This window comes from Mizuhopecten yessoensis, unplaced genomic scaffold (genome assembly GCF_002113885.1).
Source record: "Mizuhopecten yessoensis strain PY_sf001 unplaced genomic scaffold, ASM211388v2 scaffold4513, whole genome shotgun sequence".
In the NCBI taxonomy this organism is placed as follows: Eukaryota; Metazoa; Mollusca; class Bivalvia; order Pectinida; family Pectinidae; genus Mizuhopecten; species Mizuhopecten yessoensis.
In genome coordinates this window covers 373,008-389,622 of record NW_018405584.1, presented here as the reverse complement: position 1 = coordinate 389,622, position 16,615 = coordinate 373,008, and the positions used below count along the sequence as shown (strand labels likewise).

The 16,615-nt window shown below is 36.3% G+C and overlaps 2 protein-coding genes across 3 annotated transcripts in view; one reads left to right on the top strand and one right to left on the bottom strand.

Moving 5' to 3' along the window:
- Positions 1-1,240: 1,240 nt before the first annotated feature.
- Positions 1,241-9,745, bottom strand: LOC110449188 (splicing factor, arginine/serine-rich 15-like). Of its 2 annotated transcripts, XM_021495883.1 has the most exons (3): positions 9,658-9,731; positions 5,614-5,754; positions 1,241-2,993 (listed from the first exon to the last, which is right to left on the bottom strand). In XM_021495883.1, the coding sequence occupies exons 1-3, from the start codon at positions 9,662-9,664 to the stop codon at positions 2,428-2,430; spliced, it is 714 nt and encodes a 237-aa protein (XP_021351558.1). In that variant the 5' UTR covers positions 9,665-9,731; the 3' UTR covers positions 1,241-2,427. The 2 variants fall into 2 exon arrangements, with proteins under 2 accessions (XP_021351558.1, XP_021351559.1); XM_021495884.1 differs by lacking the exon at positions 5,614-5,754 and having other exon boundaries at positions 9,658-9,745.
- The window catches only part of LOC110449172 (retinol dehydrogenase 13-like), a 39,338-nt gene continuing 32,458 nt past the window's right edge, over positions 9,736-16,615 (top strand). Inside the window, exon 1 of the mRNA XM_021495854.1 lies at positions 9,736-9,875. Within this exon, the coding sequence (XP_021351529.1) occupies positions 9,831-9,875 (45 nt within the window). The 5' untranslated portion in view covers positions 9,736-9,830. The remainder of the gene's footprint in view (positions 9,876-16,615) is intronic.

Sequence of the window (16,615 nt, the reverse complement as noted above, 5' to 3'; positions counted from 1 at the left end):
AATAACAGTAAAAATTTCAAGTGTATAATTAAAGTGAGAATAATTCAGTTATACAATTTGCTAAGGAACTTGATTTATACAGTACAGTATTTTAAGTGTTATTGGAAAGAAAAGAGAATGTTTTTTTGTATTTTTCTTGATAATATAGTCGAGTTCTGACATTCCCCCAAACCCCACAAAAAAATATAAACAAAATCAGTTGTACAATTTTCTATGCCCATCTTTTTAATGCAACTGATGGAAATATATGCTAACATAATTATATATACATATAAATGTCAGTTTAATTTTTTTTGAATTGTTACATTCTCTTTTCTGATATTCGTCTTTTCACAATATACAATAACATTTTAAAAACATCACCCTAATTATTTCACTATTACAATCAAAATTGTTACGGCGTCAACAAGCTGTGTTCAAAAAGAACACGCCTATAAACCGAACGGTTGTTTCAGCGTGTCACTCACTGTATCTGGCTCGTCGATTGGTTGATAGAACGTTTGAGGTCGATGTCGTCCTTGATATCAAAAGCAGTGTACAACTTTGTATCTTTTTCGGAGACTTGTTGTTTGTGCGCATTGTCAACTTACGGTTACGTATACACGTATATGGAAATGTAAGATGTAACGTTTACATGCAAATGTATACGTGTTTAATATATTTGCAAATGTTTCAAGCCACATACATATATATCTATATCAATTAATTGCCATATTAGACTGTTGCGTTGAGCATATTCACATGCTATTGCGTACACAGGGACTTGACACGCTCCTATGACCCAGAATGGAAAAAAATACCTTTCATTCTGGGTCATAGGAATGTGTCAAGTCCCTGTGGGTGCGTATATGTTTTCACAACATATACAACAGAACGAAATTGGAAGAATATGCAAAAAATGCATGATTTTTTTGATACCGGCAGCATATATTTGCCGGTATAAGTATTTCCTGTCTTGATAAAAACTAAACAGTTTCAACTGTAATTGCAATATTTATTTAATATTGAATAAAAACTTAATAAAAACAAAAACAATTAGGTATAATTTTCCGGGTAATTATCTCCATGGATACGCTCTATCGAGAGTAACACTGCAGCTGATATTCGTGGGTACACAATGTAATATCGGCACACAGGTTATCTAACGTCACTGTACCCAAATCGGGACACTTTTTAGTTAAATATCAATGTTCTTTATACAAAACTACACTATCAGTTCCAAAAAAGTTTGTTCATTTTACTTAAAAAGATACTATCCACTTTACATTTTTTATCACATTTTGATATTTCGGGCGCGTGGTTCTATAAAAAGAACGCGAAATACCATCAGAGTTACGTAGGCCGTTGAACTGGCGTTACTGTACCCTGGAAGAGACACTTCCGCTATTTTGGCGAATATTTGGGTATACACGATCAATATCGACAGAAAATATGCATAGTTGAAATATGTTAGAGTCAACGAGGGTTCTGATTAAATTTCTTCTCCCAACTCTCATTAGTTTTGATAAAACAGACTTTTGAAAATGATACCCAAATGAATAGCGTCGCACGGTACGTAAATCAAGAAAGTCTTGTTTTCATAATTATTCTTACCTTTAAATTGTTCAAGCTTAATACAGTTTAACTGGAATTTAACACTTCCATATCACATAAAATTCCTTAACAGCACAAAGTTATCACATATTTGCAGTGAAAATATCATAAACATTGAAATAGTATACAATATATATTAAAATATTAAATAAAGTAAAGGAAGGAACATTAATACTAGACAAGCAAAAGCGTACTAGATATAACTCAAACTAAATACAGCACTCATTGCAATTGTTTTTTAATAGACTGTTTCATCATTTGCTTTTTTATAACTTGTAGGTCCTACTTTCTCTTTATATCAATAAAACACCTTTTTTGTGAGAGAAAAAAATGAATAAAAAACCGGTTTGATCTAATCCTACATTTGTTAATCAATAATTGTTGACCTATTTGTTTATGCATTTTATCGTAAACATGTTACGTATATCAGCAGTGTTACTATCTATAAAATATAAAGCACCATCAAAATATACTGTTTCCGACTAATTTCGCTTAATATGCATGCGAAGATATTATGACACATTGTGCAACAATGTCGCTAGTATTGTTTACATGGAAGCATCAGCACGTTGGTATGAATACCTAGATGTTGTTTTAAAGAATCTAATGTGGACTAGTCAAAATAGTCCAAATGTGGAAATTTTCACACAAAAATCAAACAGAAATAAGAAAACAACCTTCTAAAGTTTTCAAAAATTGCATTAAAACAGCAAGGTCATGTGTTAAAGCGTAAGTATCGTACTTTTTTTAACTGTAAGCCACTATTGGTAAAGTGTCACTATAGAATGGTGATAGATGTAGTTATAAAACTGTTTCCTCATATCCGACTTCGGTTTACGGGTTTCCAGGCTGTGGGTATCCTGGTTGTGGGTTTCCATGCTGTGGGTATCCTGGTTGTGGGTTTCCAGGCTGTGGGTATCCTGGTTGTGGGTTTCCATGCTGTGGGTATCCTGGTTGTGAGTGTCCAGGCTGTGTGTATCCTGGTTGTGGGTTTCCATGCTGTGGGTATCCTGGTTGTGAGTGTCCAGGCTGTGGGTATCCTGGTTGTGAGTGTCCAGGCTGTGGGTATCCTGGATGTGGGTTTCCATGCTGTGGGTATCCTGGTTGTGGGTTTACATGCTGTGGGTATCCTGGTTGTGGGTTTCCAGACTGTGGGTATCCTGGTTGCGGAAATCCTGGTTGTGGATATCCCGTGGGTCCCTGTTGTGCAACTGGGACGTCCATTTTATTAGCTGTCACACACATGGTTATAGCGGCAATAAATGTGCCTCCACCCGCAACGGCGCCTAGGTAGAAGGAATAGCCAAGCTTGATATTTAGCGAGGTCGATGACAGCGATGTAAGCGTGTCATGGTATTGAGTGATGTAAAACCAAACCACTGCGGCGATAGTGCAGCCGGCTGAGGAAGATAAAAACAGTATGATAATTAGTAACCGCATGAATAATTATCCTTAAAGTCAAAGGTTAAGGGCACAGATTTATAAATAAAACAATATTAGAAAATGTAACAGTAATGTTAACTCCAAAACCGTTCATTGATTTGTAAACATGATATTGTAAATATCTTGGTCGGGGCTAATTTTTACCCATTACGTGTTATAAGAAAATATGTCAATTACAAGGTCACGCGATGGTATAATAGAAAAATGAAAATCTCAAAACAATTTCTATATACTTCAAGGTATACCACATTTTTAATTGGTCTTTATGATGTGATAATTTAGTACCTATTCTTCGTGCACCAGGCGGTAATTAGTCTTAATATTTAGTCTGCCACTAGCCTGATTTCATGTCTAAAAAGTAAATGGACAGGAATTACCTTTAACGTTCAAGATGGCCACAATGGTCCCTTATTGGACAATTTTCAAACCGCTTTATCTCTAAAAACCTTTGATGTAAATATTTCACCATTTGGTATTTTATAGTTCTGGTATACCATGTTTGTCATCAGTGCAAATTCAACTGTCAACTTAGAGTTATGTTTAAAAAAGTGTACTCCCCGAGGGCCAAACGCCATGAAGTCTTGATGTTTGATGCTGCATTGTCATTAGCCCTAATATTGTGCTTTAAAAGTAATCAATAAGAAATGACCTTGGTCATCATTCAAGGTCACAGTTTTGGTCAAAATTCAACATGTGATATTCAGTACATTAATATTTATTTTTGCTTCACTTTAACCAATACTATCATTATTCATTATAGAATAGAGGGCATCGACGACTTCACACAGGAACACGGTCAAGGTCATAGGACAAAGGTTAAGGTCATATATATATATATATATTTAGGTAAAAAAGAGAGAGAGAAGTAAAAGCAGCAATATATTGTAACGGTTACATATGCATCTTCAGAACATTTCTCTCTGATCGATCTACATGCCTACATTTTTGTACAGTCAAAGTTAAGCATTTAATAGATATGGCCACAGCAGAGTTCTATTCAGGAAACATCACAAAGAAGAGAAAAGAAAAGTGGAGGGAAACGTTTAAAAGCGACCGTCCCCTCAAGATCATAACCAAAGATCATTGCGTGGATGGAAGTATCGTGTTCTGATTTTGATAAAATATATTCAACGGTTTTTTTTTAACTTTTACATTTTCATTGTTTCCGTTAAAAAATATATATATCTCGTTAAAACATCTCGTTAGAATGGTTTGGTTTCTTAGTGATTTACGTCCTTCGAAAAGATATGGTCATTAAAGGACGTCCAGGCTATGGTCTGTAGCCAAGTGAACACTGATACCTGTTGAACTGTACAATTGACCTTTATGCTAACAAAGAATTTCACCTGTGACGTCATTGCTATAGAAAACAGCTGACGAATGGTTTTGGTATCTTTACCAAAAAATAATGAAAATCATCCATCCGCGTACTCAAGTATTAGTTTGCAATGTCCCTTTAAATGTTTAAAGATTGTGGGCGTTGAATGCATAGGTGATAACGCACCTATAGATAAAACGTGTTACGTAATACAATACTCAATCTAGCCCAGCTATAACAACCTTACAGATTGTAATTGACATGTAATGCATGACTGCAAGAGAATATCGGCGACATTTTTTCAGTGGACAGAACCGACAATGTGTAGTTCTATCCGTTAATGTGCGATAAAGACAACATTTGTCAGTCAATCGGGCTTTCGACACATTTCATTTCAACTTGCTATAAAACGAACTAGTAAAATACGTCTCGGAGAAATGGTAAACGCAGATACAAGCACCTATTGCTGTAAATAAAAAATTATAATTTTCCATCATCACTCATCACAATGCTAGTAGAACAAATACTAGGTGGTGTTGCCCACATACTCTTTGTGGTCGTTAAAACATAAATCGAAATCGATGAGGAAATATTTCATGATGGTCAGGTGTTTTTTCCCCGATTAAAACAATTACGTTCCCTGGTGAGGGAGCTGACATGATCGAGGAGATTCGCCAATCAAGAGTTTCTTTTATATCTGCATTTATTAGGATTCTCAAGACTAATGAGTGATGCCAGGGGTTTCAAGGTTTTCTGCATGACCAAATTCAAAACTACATAATATTTTAGCTTATGTAATGATTAGGCCCCCTTTATGCTATTTTATGTTAATATGACCTACATTCTTATTTATGGATTAGACAAGTTACGTCAACTGCTTTTGTCTTTGGGTTTCGCTAATATTTCCTCAGTTAAATATAATCTTTACTCGTGTTCACTGCGAATGGCCGTGTATTGCTACATACAAAAAGAAAGGGCATATGACCTGCACAAGAACAGCTACCAAATGTGTTTTGGACGGTCGCACATAATAAGCTGAATGAAAGCATCTTAAAAGGACTACAGTTTGAAATATTTACCTGCAGATAAATACATGTCAGTCTAGTTTTGGACGGCCGGTCAAATTAACATGCACATAACAAGCTGTCAGCCAGAATTTTGACTATCCCATATTATTGCGTGCATAGAAAATGGTTTGAACGGTAGAACATGCTTACTTTGGAAAGATTATAATGCTTTAAATGATCGATCATATTTACCCGAAATGAACAAAATGCCGCCCTGGTTTTGAATAGGACGCCCTGGTCTGGTGCTAGCACATCCCACGAAACCGATGATGACATTGCAAAACAGTAGGATACAGCCTATGATACTGAGCCCTGCAATCGCGCAGTAGTTAACTGAAATGGGGAAAAAAACTTGTCACAAAGTCCGAGTTTCTAGCTTAAAACCTCCTCTTTCTTACACATACATTGTATCGTTTCCAGGATCCAAGGGCAACACTCCTTATAAATATATCTTCTTCGATTTTCTTATGACAATCCCTGAGCACACCAACTTGTGTATGATACAGGTAAACAGTTAGAAAACTGCCAATGAATTAATAATATATGTTATTTCAATGTAATGCTTTGAAGAAAGATAATAGAGAATCGTTCGGCAATGTAAGGTCAAAATATACAAGTTTAAATCTTTGCGTTCCTCTTTGATTATATTCAATGTACAGGTACAACTGTGTTTCAGCCATGCGATCGCTTAGCTATGATGTCTAAAAACGATCAAATAGCTTAGCGTTAGAGCGTTCGATTCTATCATGAGAAAATTCAAAAATGTATCCTTGGATTTCGAAGATGAGTTATGGACCGGTAGGCGTCATACCTTCCTTTCCATACCATGTATTGCATACAATTCATTTATGGTTTTTGATGTTTTCCTCTGCAGTGCTGCAGAACTAAACACTTTCAATACGTCACGCTTTCTTCGGAAATATTAAGAGAGTACAAAAAATTATATAACTGATATTTTCAAAATGAAATTTTCTTGTAAGTATATACTATAATGAATAACAAAACGAAAAGCAAATGAATATTATAAAAATACTTCATTGAAAAAAGAGGGTGTTACATTTTGCACTAACGTTATCATTGTATAAGGTCCTCATGTGTATAGTAACAACACAGTACAATAATAAACCATTATATCACGTGGCAATGATTTTCCAGGTATATATTTTCCGTATGTAAAGTGATGTTAACCCAACTGTTTGACTGACGTTTGGCTATACCTTTGCGCACTGCACTAGACGATTGGGTGTGTTAGCAAATACAAATTTATTCAAGATTTCAGGATTACATAATAGGTCTCTTGTCGGCCTATTCTATTATTGTTGCAGGAGTGAAAAGCTTTGGTGTATGTTTCTCTTTATTTAGCTCCATATGGGACATGTTTTTGTCCCTTAAACAGAACAGAGACAGTATCATATAGAAACATACATAACTATACAAGCGGTTAGCTATATATCAATAATATTGCATGAGGATAGTTATGTAAATAGAAACTTAACACGTGACTTTTCCTTGGTACAAGCAGTCATATATAATGTATACAGAGTCAACATTANAATATCAATAATATTGCATGAGAATCGTTATGTAAATAGAAATGTAACACGTGACTTATCCTTGGTACAAGCAGTCATATATAATGTATACAGAGTCAACATTACAATATTTTATTCCACTCCACACATGAAAGGAACCCGATCTTACAGTTCACAAATAATGTAAAATTGCTCTAAGGCGCTTTACAACATATGGATAATAGTAATGGTTATAAATTGTGAAAACAAACAACAAAGGCTTGCAATCATTTTTATACATTTAACAAGCAATGTGCACATAATTAAACAAATAAAAGGGTGGTATTTACATGACGTCTTTGCAAAGATTTTAAAATGCAGACGTGAAGAGGTGAGTTTTTATGTCCCTCTTGAACTTGGCCAGGGTATTTGACTTCCTAATAGCAGATGGTAAGCTATTCCACAACGTAGCCGAAACCCTCCCAAAGCATCTGTTTCCGTAGGTCACAGTTCGAGATTTTGGGACACACAACAAATATTCTGCCTCAGACCGCAGTGATCTTGACGGCTGATACAAGGTAACAAGCTCCTGTAGGTACTGAGGAGCTGTTCCATTCAGTGCCTTATATGTGTATACCAGAATATTGTACTGCGACCTGTATCGTACAGGTAACTGTATCGTACGTGCTGCAGTGTTCTGGACCCTCTGCAGACGACTAGTTAGTTTGTCAGATATACCACAGAGCAGGGCGTTACCATAATCCAACCGAGAGGTAACAAGTGAATGCACCTAAATCGTGCATGCATCTGTAGTTAGAAACTGCCGAATACAGCCGATGCTCCTGATCTGGTAGTAACAGAGTTTGGCAATAGCGTTCACTTGTTTCTCCATGTTCAGAGAACTGTCAAAGTATACCCCTAGGTTTTTAACAGCTGGAACAGTCTCAATAGTTCTGGCACCAACCTTGAGCTGGAGAGCCATTGTTTGCTGACACTTTGGGAAAAAGACGATTAGTTCCGTCTTTTCCTGATTAAGTTTAGGCATGTTGGCGTTCATCCAGATACTGATATCTGTAAGACAAGCTTCCAGACTTTCTGAGACTGTATTCTAACTGCCCTGTGGTTTATCGAACAACCAACCTTTATGATATTTACAAACACTACAGACTAACATTTACTGTCAAAGCAACGAACATAACAAAGTGAAAGATGACGAACAGTAAAGATAAAGAAAGATAGAAAATGTAATATAGAAGTCATTAGGGACGCAAATGACCAAGAAAAAACTGGAGTGCAATGTAAGTTCAAGGTTTTTCAAGACAAAAAGTAAACTTTCTCCAATTTTTTTTAATCAAATGCAATTGTTCTGCACATCTGCATCAGTGAACATCCAATAGTTTTTGACATATTTAAAAATATATATATATATATTAAAGACTTTATAACATACTCCCGAGCCTCATTATGTTCGTTTATTGTATTAATAAATGCTAAGGTGATTGAGAATATCTGTAGGCATCCAGCCTTATAAATATTTGTTGCGTATCTGACTGTTTGTATGTTTGTGTTTTATGTCGTATGAACAGCTAGGTAATTATTTTATAAATGTACCAATTAATAATCATACTATTGTCATTATTTGCTATTCACTTCAATGGAGTTTTGATCACCATAAAAGATACATCCTTTATTAAATGGTATACGTAATGCATCTATTAAAGTAAATTTTCACATTATTGTGGTGCTTGTTCACTTATTTGATCAAGTTTCCAAGATCAGTATGGCCTTACATTTACCCAGCTTTGCATGTGTTGGTTGTTATTTTGTGTTGTGCATTTTTAGAAAAGGGAAATTTATTCATAAATTAGATTCCGCTATTCACTATCAATTTTCTTTTCTTAGTTTCATAAAAATAAAAAGGACGAATAAAACATGTTGATAGGAAAAATACCTATCAATGCACTAAGCGAGAGAGCCTGACGTGGTCTCTGTAAAAAAAAAAAAGTATCAGCTCACAAATCAATCCAGATTTATCAGATTATATTTCTTTGTCTAGTCATAATTCCTTAGCCACATCTTGGAAACATGGACGTGTTATAAATTTGATTCACTGTTAATCATAAAGATGTCGTGGGTTTTTTTAAAAGCACACTGTTTCTGGTATCTGCTTTGCGTTTTAAAGAAAAAAAAAGTCATTATGTCATGAAATGAAATGTTTTTTAAGTTCTTTGTTTTTTGTTTTCATTGCCTTATACCAATATATATTTATTTATATATCATAGTTTTATGTTTTTGTAAATCATAGATTAACCTCACTCGTCACAACTCGGCTGATTTCCGGACATACATCAAACGGGCACCAGAATCAGGCGTGAATGGCCGATTGTAATATGTGTATCGCGAGTTACCAAACCCCTTCTCTAATAACCACAAGTATATAACGTCGTTCCTGTGATGAGACTCAAACCATTCATAGAAACTATATATCATTTTATAAGTGTTCTAAACAAAAACATCCTTTCTCGACAATTTTGTATAACTGAGCATATTTTTGCATTTTTCTTAACATCTTGTTTGCATCAATTTACGTTCACTTTCACGATTTATCATTTATCATTTGTAATCGGATGACAATATAAAACTAGCGTGAAGAAAACCACGCAGTATTAATCAGTAAAAATTCATCAACCGTGATGCGATCAGACTTCAAATTTCTACCACTTACTTGTCATAACAACATCAGCGTGAGGTATGTGAACATCTTAAGGATTTTCTCGTTTACGAAAAGTGCGGTTCCCGATTGAACGGCCAAAATCATTCATTGGAACGATAAAACGTTTTGATCTACGTTAATGTATAACCAACGATAAGAAAAAATAAATAGTTAAACACGGACATATGCGACCTATGGGATGGGTATCTGTGTTACATTCCCGTGAACAGGTAAGTCTCATGGTTTTCACTTTCATTTTCTTACGCAAACCACCATTACCCTACAGCACTAGAGAATAGAGACTTAACATAAAACGGTTGATGTTAAAATATAAATAAAATCTCTGACCATTTTAAAGTAAAACTTTAGATGTCAGACTAAAAAATCTCTGAAAATTGTTTAATCATATAAACATTCACGTATAATAAGCTCATATATTTTTTGATTTTACTTTTTAAAGACTTTGCAATAAATTCTCGTTAAATACGGGAGAAACATATCTAAGTTGGATCTGATATGTTAATTTTTATTTTATTTTTGTCAAATTTGTCATTAAAATTTTGAATAGCTTTCAAAAACATGTCAATGTCTGCTTTAATTATTTACTAAGAATCACACAAATGTTTCAACGTTTGGCTTTAGAATATAGATGTATATGATATAGCGAATCCAAGGTCAAAACAAGTTTTTGAAGTAGGGCTGTTAATAATATTTTAAACAATAACCAATAAGATTTAACAATAAACCTTGCAAACTCACCGTACCCAGGTCGAAAGTGTTTCTTCCATTTTTAAACAGAAAACAACGACAAATATAACACCCAAACAAGAATGGAAATCAGCGTGATGATAAATATTTATTTGAGAATATTTTGAGACTGAAATGTTCGGTGTGCAAGAGGTAGAGGTTTTCTGGACCTGGATACGTCAGTAATATACAAGATATATAGACCTCGGATGTTAAGTCAATCTCGAACAAGCAGAACTCAGTACTCTTACTCAGAACTCAGGAAAATAATGATGACCCTCATCAGCTCAAACACAGAAAAATGTAAATTTATAACTGTAAATAAAAGTTCTATCAATTAAATGAAGAGAATAATTCATTTGATCAGTCCAACATTTAACTTTGAATGACATTGGAGAACAATTTGATTCAAACTATTCTATCGATTCTAAAAGCAAACTATTTAAAAACAAATGTTTAATTCAATTAAATGCAAAATCATAGTTTAAAATTTGTCATACATACTTTTCAACATGTCCGCGAACAAAATAACGTGTTATTCAATAGGATTACTTGCTTCATATCATGCAACATAATTTTAGTGTGTAATCGAATTTTAAAAGTTCACATAAATACTCGAGGATGCTTTCAGTCAACGATAGTCGCTGAGGTGACGTAGTCATTGTAACTGTAACACTGGCTGGTACTGCTGCCGAGAATGGTACTGTCTCTACAAATCTGGAACAGGCCGGCACTAATCTCACTTATCCCTGTCACTTCTACTACATACCAATAGTGTGTGCCTAACCCCACCGCCTGCAAAACGAACAATCCCAGGGCAATCAAACCACCACAAACCACTGCTGCAGACGCCATACTGAAGTTTGCAATGTCCTGTGTACGTGTGGTAGCGTTGTCTTAGTGATGGGTACCGGGCTTGATCGAAACCGCGTGACAAAAGAGTATCTAATGTCATTTCAGGTGCGGCTTTTCTTCGAACTGGGAGGTCGTATTACTTTCGGTTTTGAAATATTTTCTGAAAATACACTGAAAGGTATTGACATTTTTATCGTTAGAGTGAGTTCAACAGCAATTGATGGGGACAGCGTGTTTCTGTAAAAGGAAATGGTTGTTTTGTATGCAGTATGAATAGAATAACAACACATTTGCCGCATGTGTAATTCTCTATTTGTAACTTTAAAAAAATGCAAAGGAACGTAGCTAATTTATTGTGTATAATAAGCACCTTCGAAAAAAAATGTAAATGAACTACAGAAGGTCTTTTCGACTCTGACATATCTACGTCACTGATCGTTAATTGATTAAACGCCTATTGATCGAGTACCTGTATACCTGATGCCCTGTATGCAACGTGTTGTTACTTATCACGCATATTGATACACCTGTATAATTGTGTCTTTTTTGGCATTTTCACTTACCAGCAAGCCAAAGCAATACGTGATAAATGTCGGGGTATAAAAGTGCAGATTGCAATATGAAAAGGCGCGTGTATGCATGTTACATAAAGAAATGATACATAGTATACCTGTTAAATATACTTTTTTTAAGTTTCTTTATCTAAGTTTGGTTATTTTAGGAACGAATTTATAAAAAAAATCACAAATAATAGACGCCTAGGCGGCTCAGCTTTAACCAACACAAGTATGAACATGTCTGTATTGACAACATTATACCCACTCATAAGGATTAACATATTTACACTCCTACACACACCCGCTATACGTTCACTAGCTATGAGACGACTATAGAATCAAAACGTATGTACAACGCATTTTATTTACAAATGCTTTATCAGACAAACAGAACAAATACTAGTACTCAAATGCTATTACACAAAAAATGAAAATAATATGAATACAATACTTTACAAATCAACAATATCATTAGTATTTAACTATTTTTTCAAGATGATTATGTAATTGGCTAGTGAATCATTCACGTACAATAGTTTGTTTCGTCCTTTGCCTCTGTTTCAATTTTCCTTATATCATTGTCTCTAAGATCCACTTTCTGAAGTTCTGATTGATAAGAGGAACCCGTGATTTCATCATCGTTGTAGTCTTTCAGTCGGTAGATTAGCACGGATTGTCTCAAGAATCATTTTTCTATCGTAAATATTTTATCGGTCCATCTTTCAACATATTCGCGAGTAAATATGTTTCTCAAATATGTAATGCGCACACGGTCACCGACGCTAAAGCTGTACCTCATCTTCTTGGTGTATGTCTGTACTGTTGAACAACTTTTAAAGAAATGAGGTTTGGTGGCTCCTTATCGTTCCCATTTATGCTGTGTCGTGACTTAGTCATTTAATGCGTCACTGCGCAGACGCAGATATTCCAAAGTTGTAGGCATTAAACCTACGAGTAGCGGGCGCGATGTCGATGGTTTTGTGTAACCATCTTCAAAACTCTGAAGCTGGTCAATGTAAAGATATGATTGTTTGTACGTTAAGTATCTGTACATCTTCATCCTGATCGTCTTCAGTACGCGTTTTCCTCGTTAGATTCATATTCATCATCAGCATCTGATACGTCATCGTCGTCATCTGCATACATGTACTCCTGGAAATTGTGTTTGTGTTTTCAAAAGTGACATGCGTACAGCAGGCAATATATCGTATCAATTTCGTCTATACTTTTCCACAGATTCTGTGATTTTTGTGTGCAGATTCTCACCTTTAATTTGAAAGATACTGATGAGTGTCTGTGCGTATTGATTAAGGAATTCCATCAGATCGTCATCTTTTTTTATCTGCTCTACTTTCAGCTTCTCCTTCGAACGTCCTTTTTTCCTTGTATTTGTCTACTCTTTCGCTCCATTTCTCTTCGTTTTTTAATTTAGCCCGGTTTCACACATTGGTAAAATAATCATCCTCTTTTGTGTCTTCATTTTCCATTTCGGTATTAAAGATATCCGCGTGAGCGAAGAAATTTGTCCTCTGTTTCTTTGCCGGACTATTGATTTTGTCCTCATCATCCCCAAACTTTAGTTTAAGAGTACTGTTCTCAGGGACCCATCATTTAACATGCCTATGTAGAGCGAGTATATTCTCAAACATTAGACGGCAATTGTCACATGATCGAATGCATTTCTATGCGTTCTTGAGAACTTTCTGTTGCAAACGGTATCCCAAATATTATGTTATATGGGGGGAACCGCTCCCTATATGTTGTGTCGTGACTTCTGATTGGTAATATGATATGCCAGTGCGCAGACGCAGATATTTCAAAGTTTTAAGCTTTAAATTTACGAGTAAATAACCATACGGTATGTTGGTAGCATGTTCGAAGTGGCGCATNACAGACGCAGATATTTCAAAGTGTTAAGCTTTAAATTTACGAGTAAATAACCATACGGTATGTTGGTAGCATGTTCGAAGTGGCGCATACAAGAACTGTGCTTTGTCGGGGTACCTCTGTCGTGCCGGGGTCATGATTTATTGTCTGTCAATTGGATTATTAAAAACCGCCAAATAGTGACGATTTCTTCTCTGTGTAGGATCCTTAGTGTAAAAGAGGTTTTGGTTTAAAGCGATGACCGACAACTTCCTATGGTGGCTGCCTTCTGTAAACAAGACGCTTATGCTGTGGTCCTTTGCAGAGATCGTTCAATACAATAAGGTTATTCAAATTAACTTTCACGTTTCTATAAAAAAATGGTTACTGATGAAACAAAAAAATGTGAAAGTCATGAACGTGCTCAAGATATACCAAAACAAATCAGGCTGCCACATCCTTTTCCGCTCAGGAGTGATGTAAACACAGTAGGGGTCAATACGGAGTTCACAAAGTTAATACCTCGTATGTCCACCGTTTACCTGAATGCAAGCCTGGCAACGTCGACGCATGGAGCCTATCAGACGGTTCAAGGATGCTTGTGGGATGGCATTCCAGATCTGTACCAACGCTGCAGCCAAATCAGCCAACGTCACCGGTTGATTAGGTAATGCCCGTAATATGCGCTTCATTTCATCCCAAACGTGTTCAATGGGCGATCGATCGGGGGATACAGCAGGCCACGGCAACACGTCAACGTTCTGCTGGGCCAGAAAGTCCATAGCGACACGAGCTGTGTGTGGCCTGGCGTTGTCCTGCTGTAGCGTAATGTGAGCTTGCTGCCCTTGCACAGTGGAACGACGTGGGTCCGGAGGATCTCGTCACGGTAACGTAGCGCGTTAAAATTCCCGTTAACAACCACCAGAGGCGTTCTTCCGTTGGCTGTGATGCCGCCCCAAATCATAACGCTGCCTCCGCCGAAAGAACGTCGTTGTACCACACACGCGTCACGGAAACGTTCTCCAACGCGACGATACACTCTGTAACGGCCGTCACTACTATCCAGGTGGACTCGCGACTCGTCCGTAAACAAAATGCCTGCCCAATCCCGTCGAGTAAATCGCAGATGCCTTCTGCACCAGTCCAGACGTGCTACACGATGACGTGGCAGAAGAACTGGGCGGATTGCAGGACGTCGCGGACGGATAGCTCGTTCACGCAATCGGTTCCGTACAGTTCTCGGGCTTATTGGTAACAACTCAGGGATTGTCCGTGCAGTCAAACTTGCCGTTTGGAAGCGATTTCTAAAATTGACAAGCCGAATATGGTTGTCCTGTTGACGTGACGTCACACGTGGATGGGGTCCCGCACGAGGTCGATCGCCGACGTGGCCAAACTGTTGATGTCGTCTCTACAAATCCCGGATTGTGTTTCGATGAACATGAAAACGTGTAGAGACAACGGCTTGGCCCATTCCAGCTTGAAGCATACCTATAATCCGGAGGCGGTCATTTTCATTGAGCCTCGGCATAGCATTAATCACAAATTAAAACGTTATTATGCTGTTTTTACTGTTCACTGGTCTCAACAGAGCGACCCAACAGTTGAAAAATAAAATTTCTTTGTCGAATTGGATGGCTGGACGAGAAAAACGTGTAAACTGGTCAACGCCTATAGAGAGTAAACTGCACGGGAAAAACTGTCAATGACACACGGATCGTGTGTATGTGTCATACTCGGTCATGTGTGTGAATTTTCATGTATAAACTGGTAATACATGTTCTATAACAATTCTCCGCATGCACAGTTTCTTTTTTCCGCTAGTATACATGAATCATCGATATTATGCTGAGACAGACACACGTTACTTAGACCTAGCTTTAATGATTTATATTTAACGAAAGATACCCTATTATTTATATTACCGTTCTATATATTTCCATTAACCAGCTTAAGGAATTCATTGTAGGGTGTTTTAAATAGCAATATCCTAATATTTGAAATCAGTTTCTGCAGATAGACATTAAGAATATATAGCAACTTGAAATTTATCATTGTACTACAGGTATAGTAGTTTACCCACCATAATAATCTTCTTTTTTTAAATCCTAAATGGGCCATTTCAATACATTACGTTTTCTATATGTACATATCTCCATTACAAATAACTAAACAAAATATACTTCATATTTAATTCCAGGCTGATGAGTTATTATGAAGGTTATCTATCGTATCTATAAGCTCCTCCATTTCAAGGCATAAAGAATATATATATACGCGTTTTGGATTGTTTTATCACCATTTGGTCAGGTGACTAAACTGCTGTTGAAACAGAGAGGGGGTGTTGTAGCGTGCCAATATGTGAAAACAACCCAATATGTGAAAACAGGAAAAACTACATTGAATTCATTAATTACTGTGTTTAAATTAATAAGATTTTTTTTCATTTTTTACGAATTGGGTTGCACCTGCTAGGACAAATCATATTAACCCAATATGTGAAAAATGAAAACATGAAAAAATATTTTAAATTCCTATGTTACTACCTGTTAATTACTTATTATTCAAAGTAACTCTTATGTAAACAATTCCGACTAATTAGATACCCTTATTAGCCAAAATATACTAAGATTGTTTTCCACTTTTCACGAATTGGATTGCCCCTGATAGGACAAGTGTTACGGCACGATTTCTCACCCAGACACGATTTCTCACCCGGGTGAGACATCGTGCTAAAAGTGCTACGTTCGCACTGTACGTTCGTAACACGATTTCTCACCCCTGCTCGATTTCTCACCCTGGTGAGAGATCGTAAAAAAATATGGGCACAGGTGACACAGGTGACACATTTTCTCACCCGGCACGATTAATCATGTTTTCACATATTGGGTTGATATGATTTGTCCCTTTATGTGCAACCCATATTGGAGTTAATAATAATAATA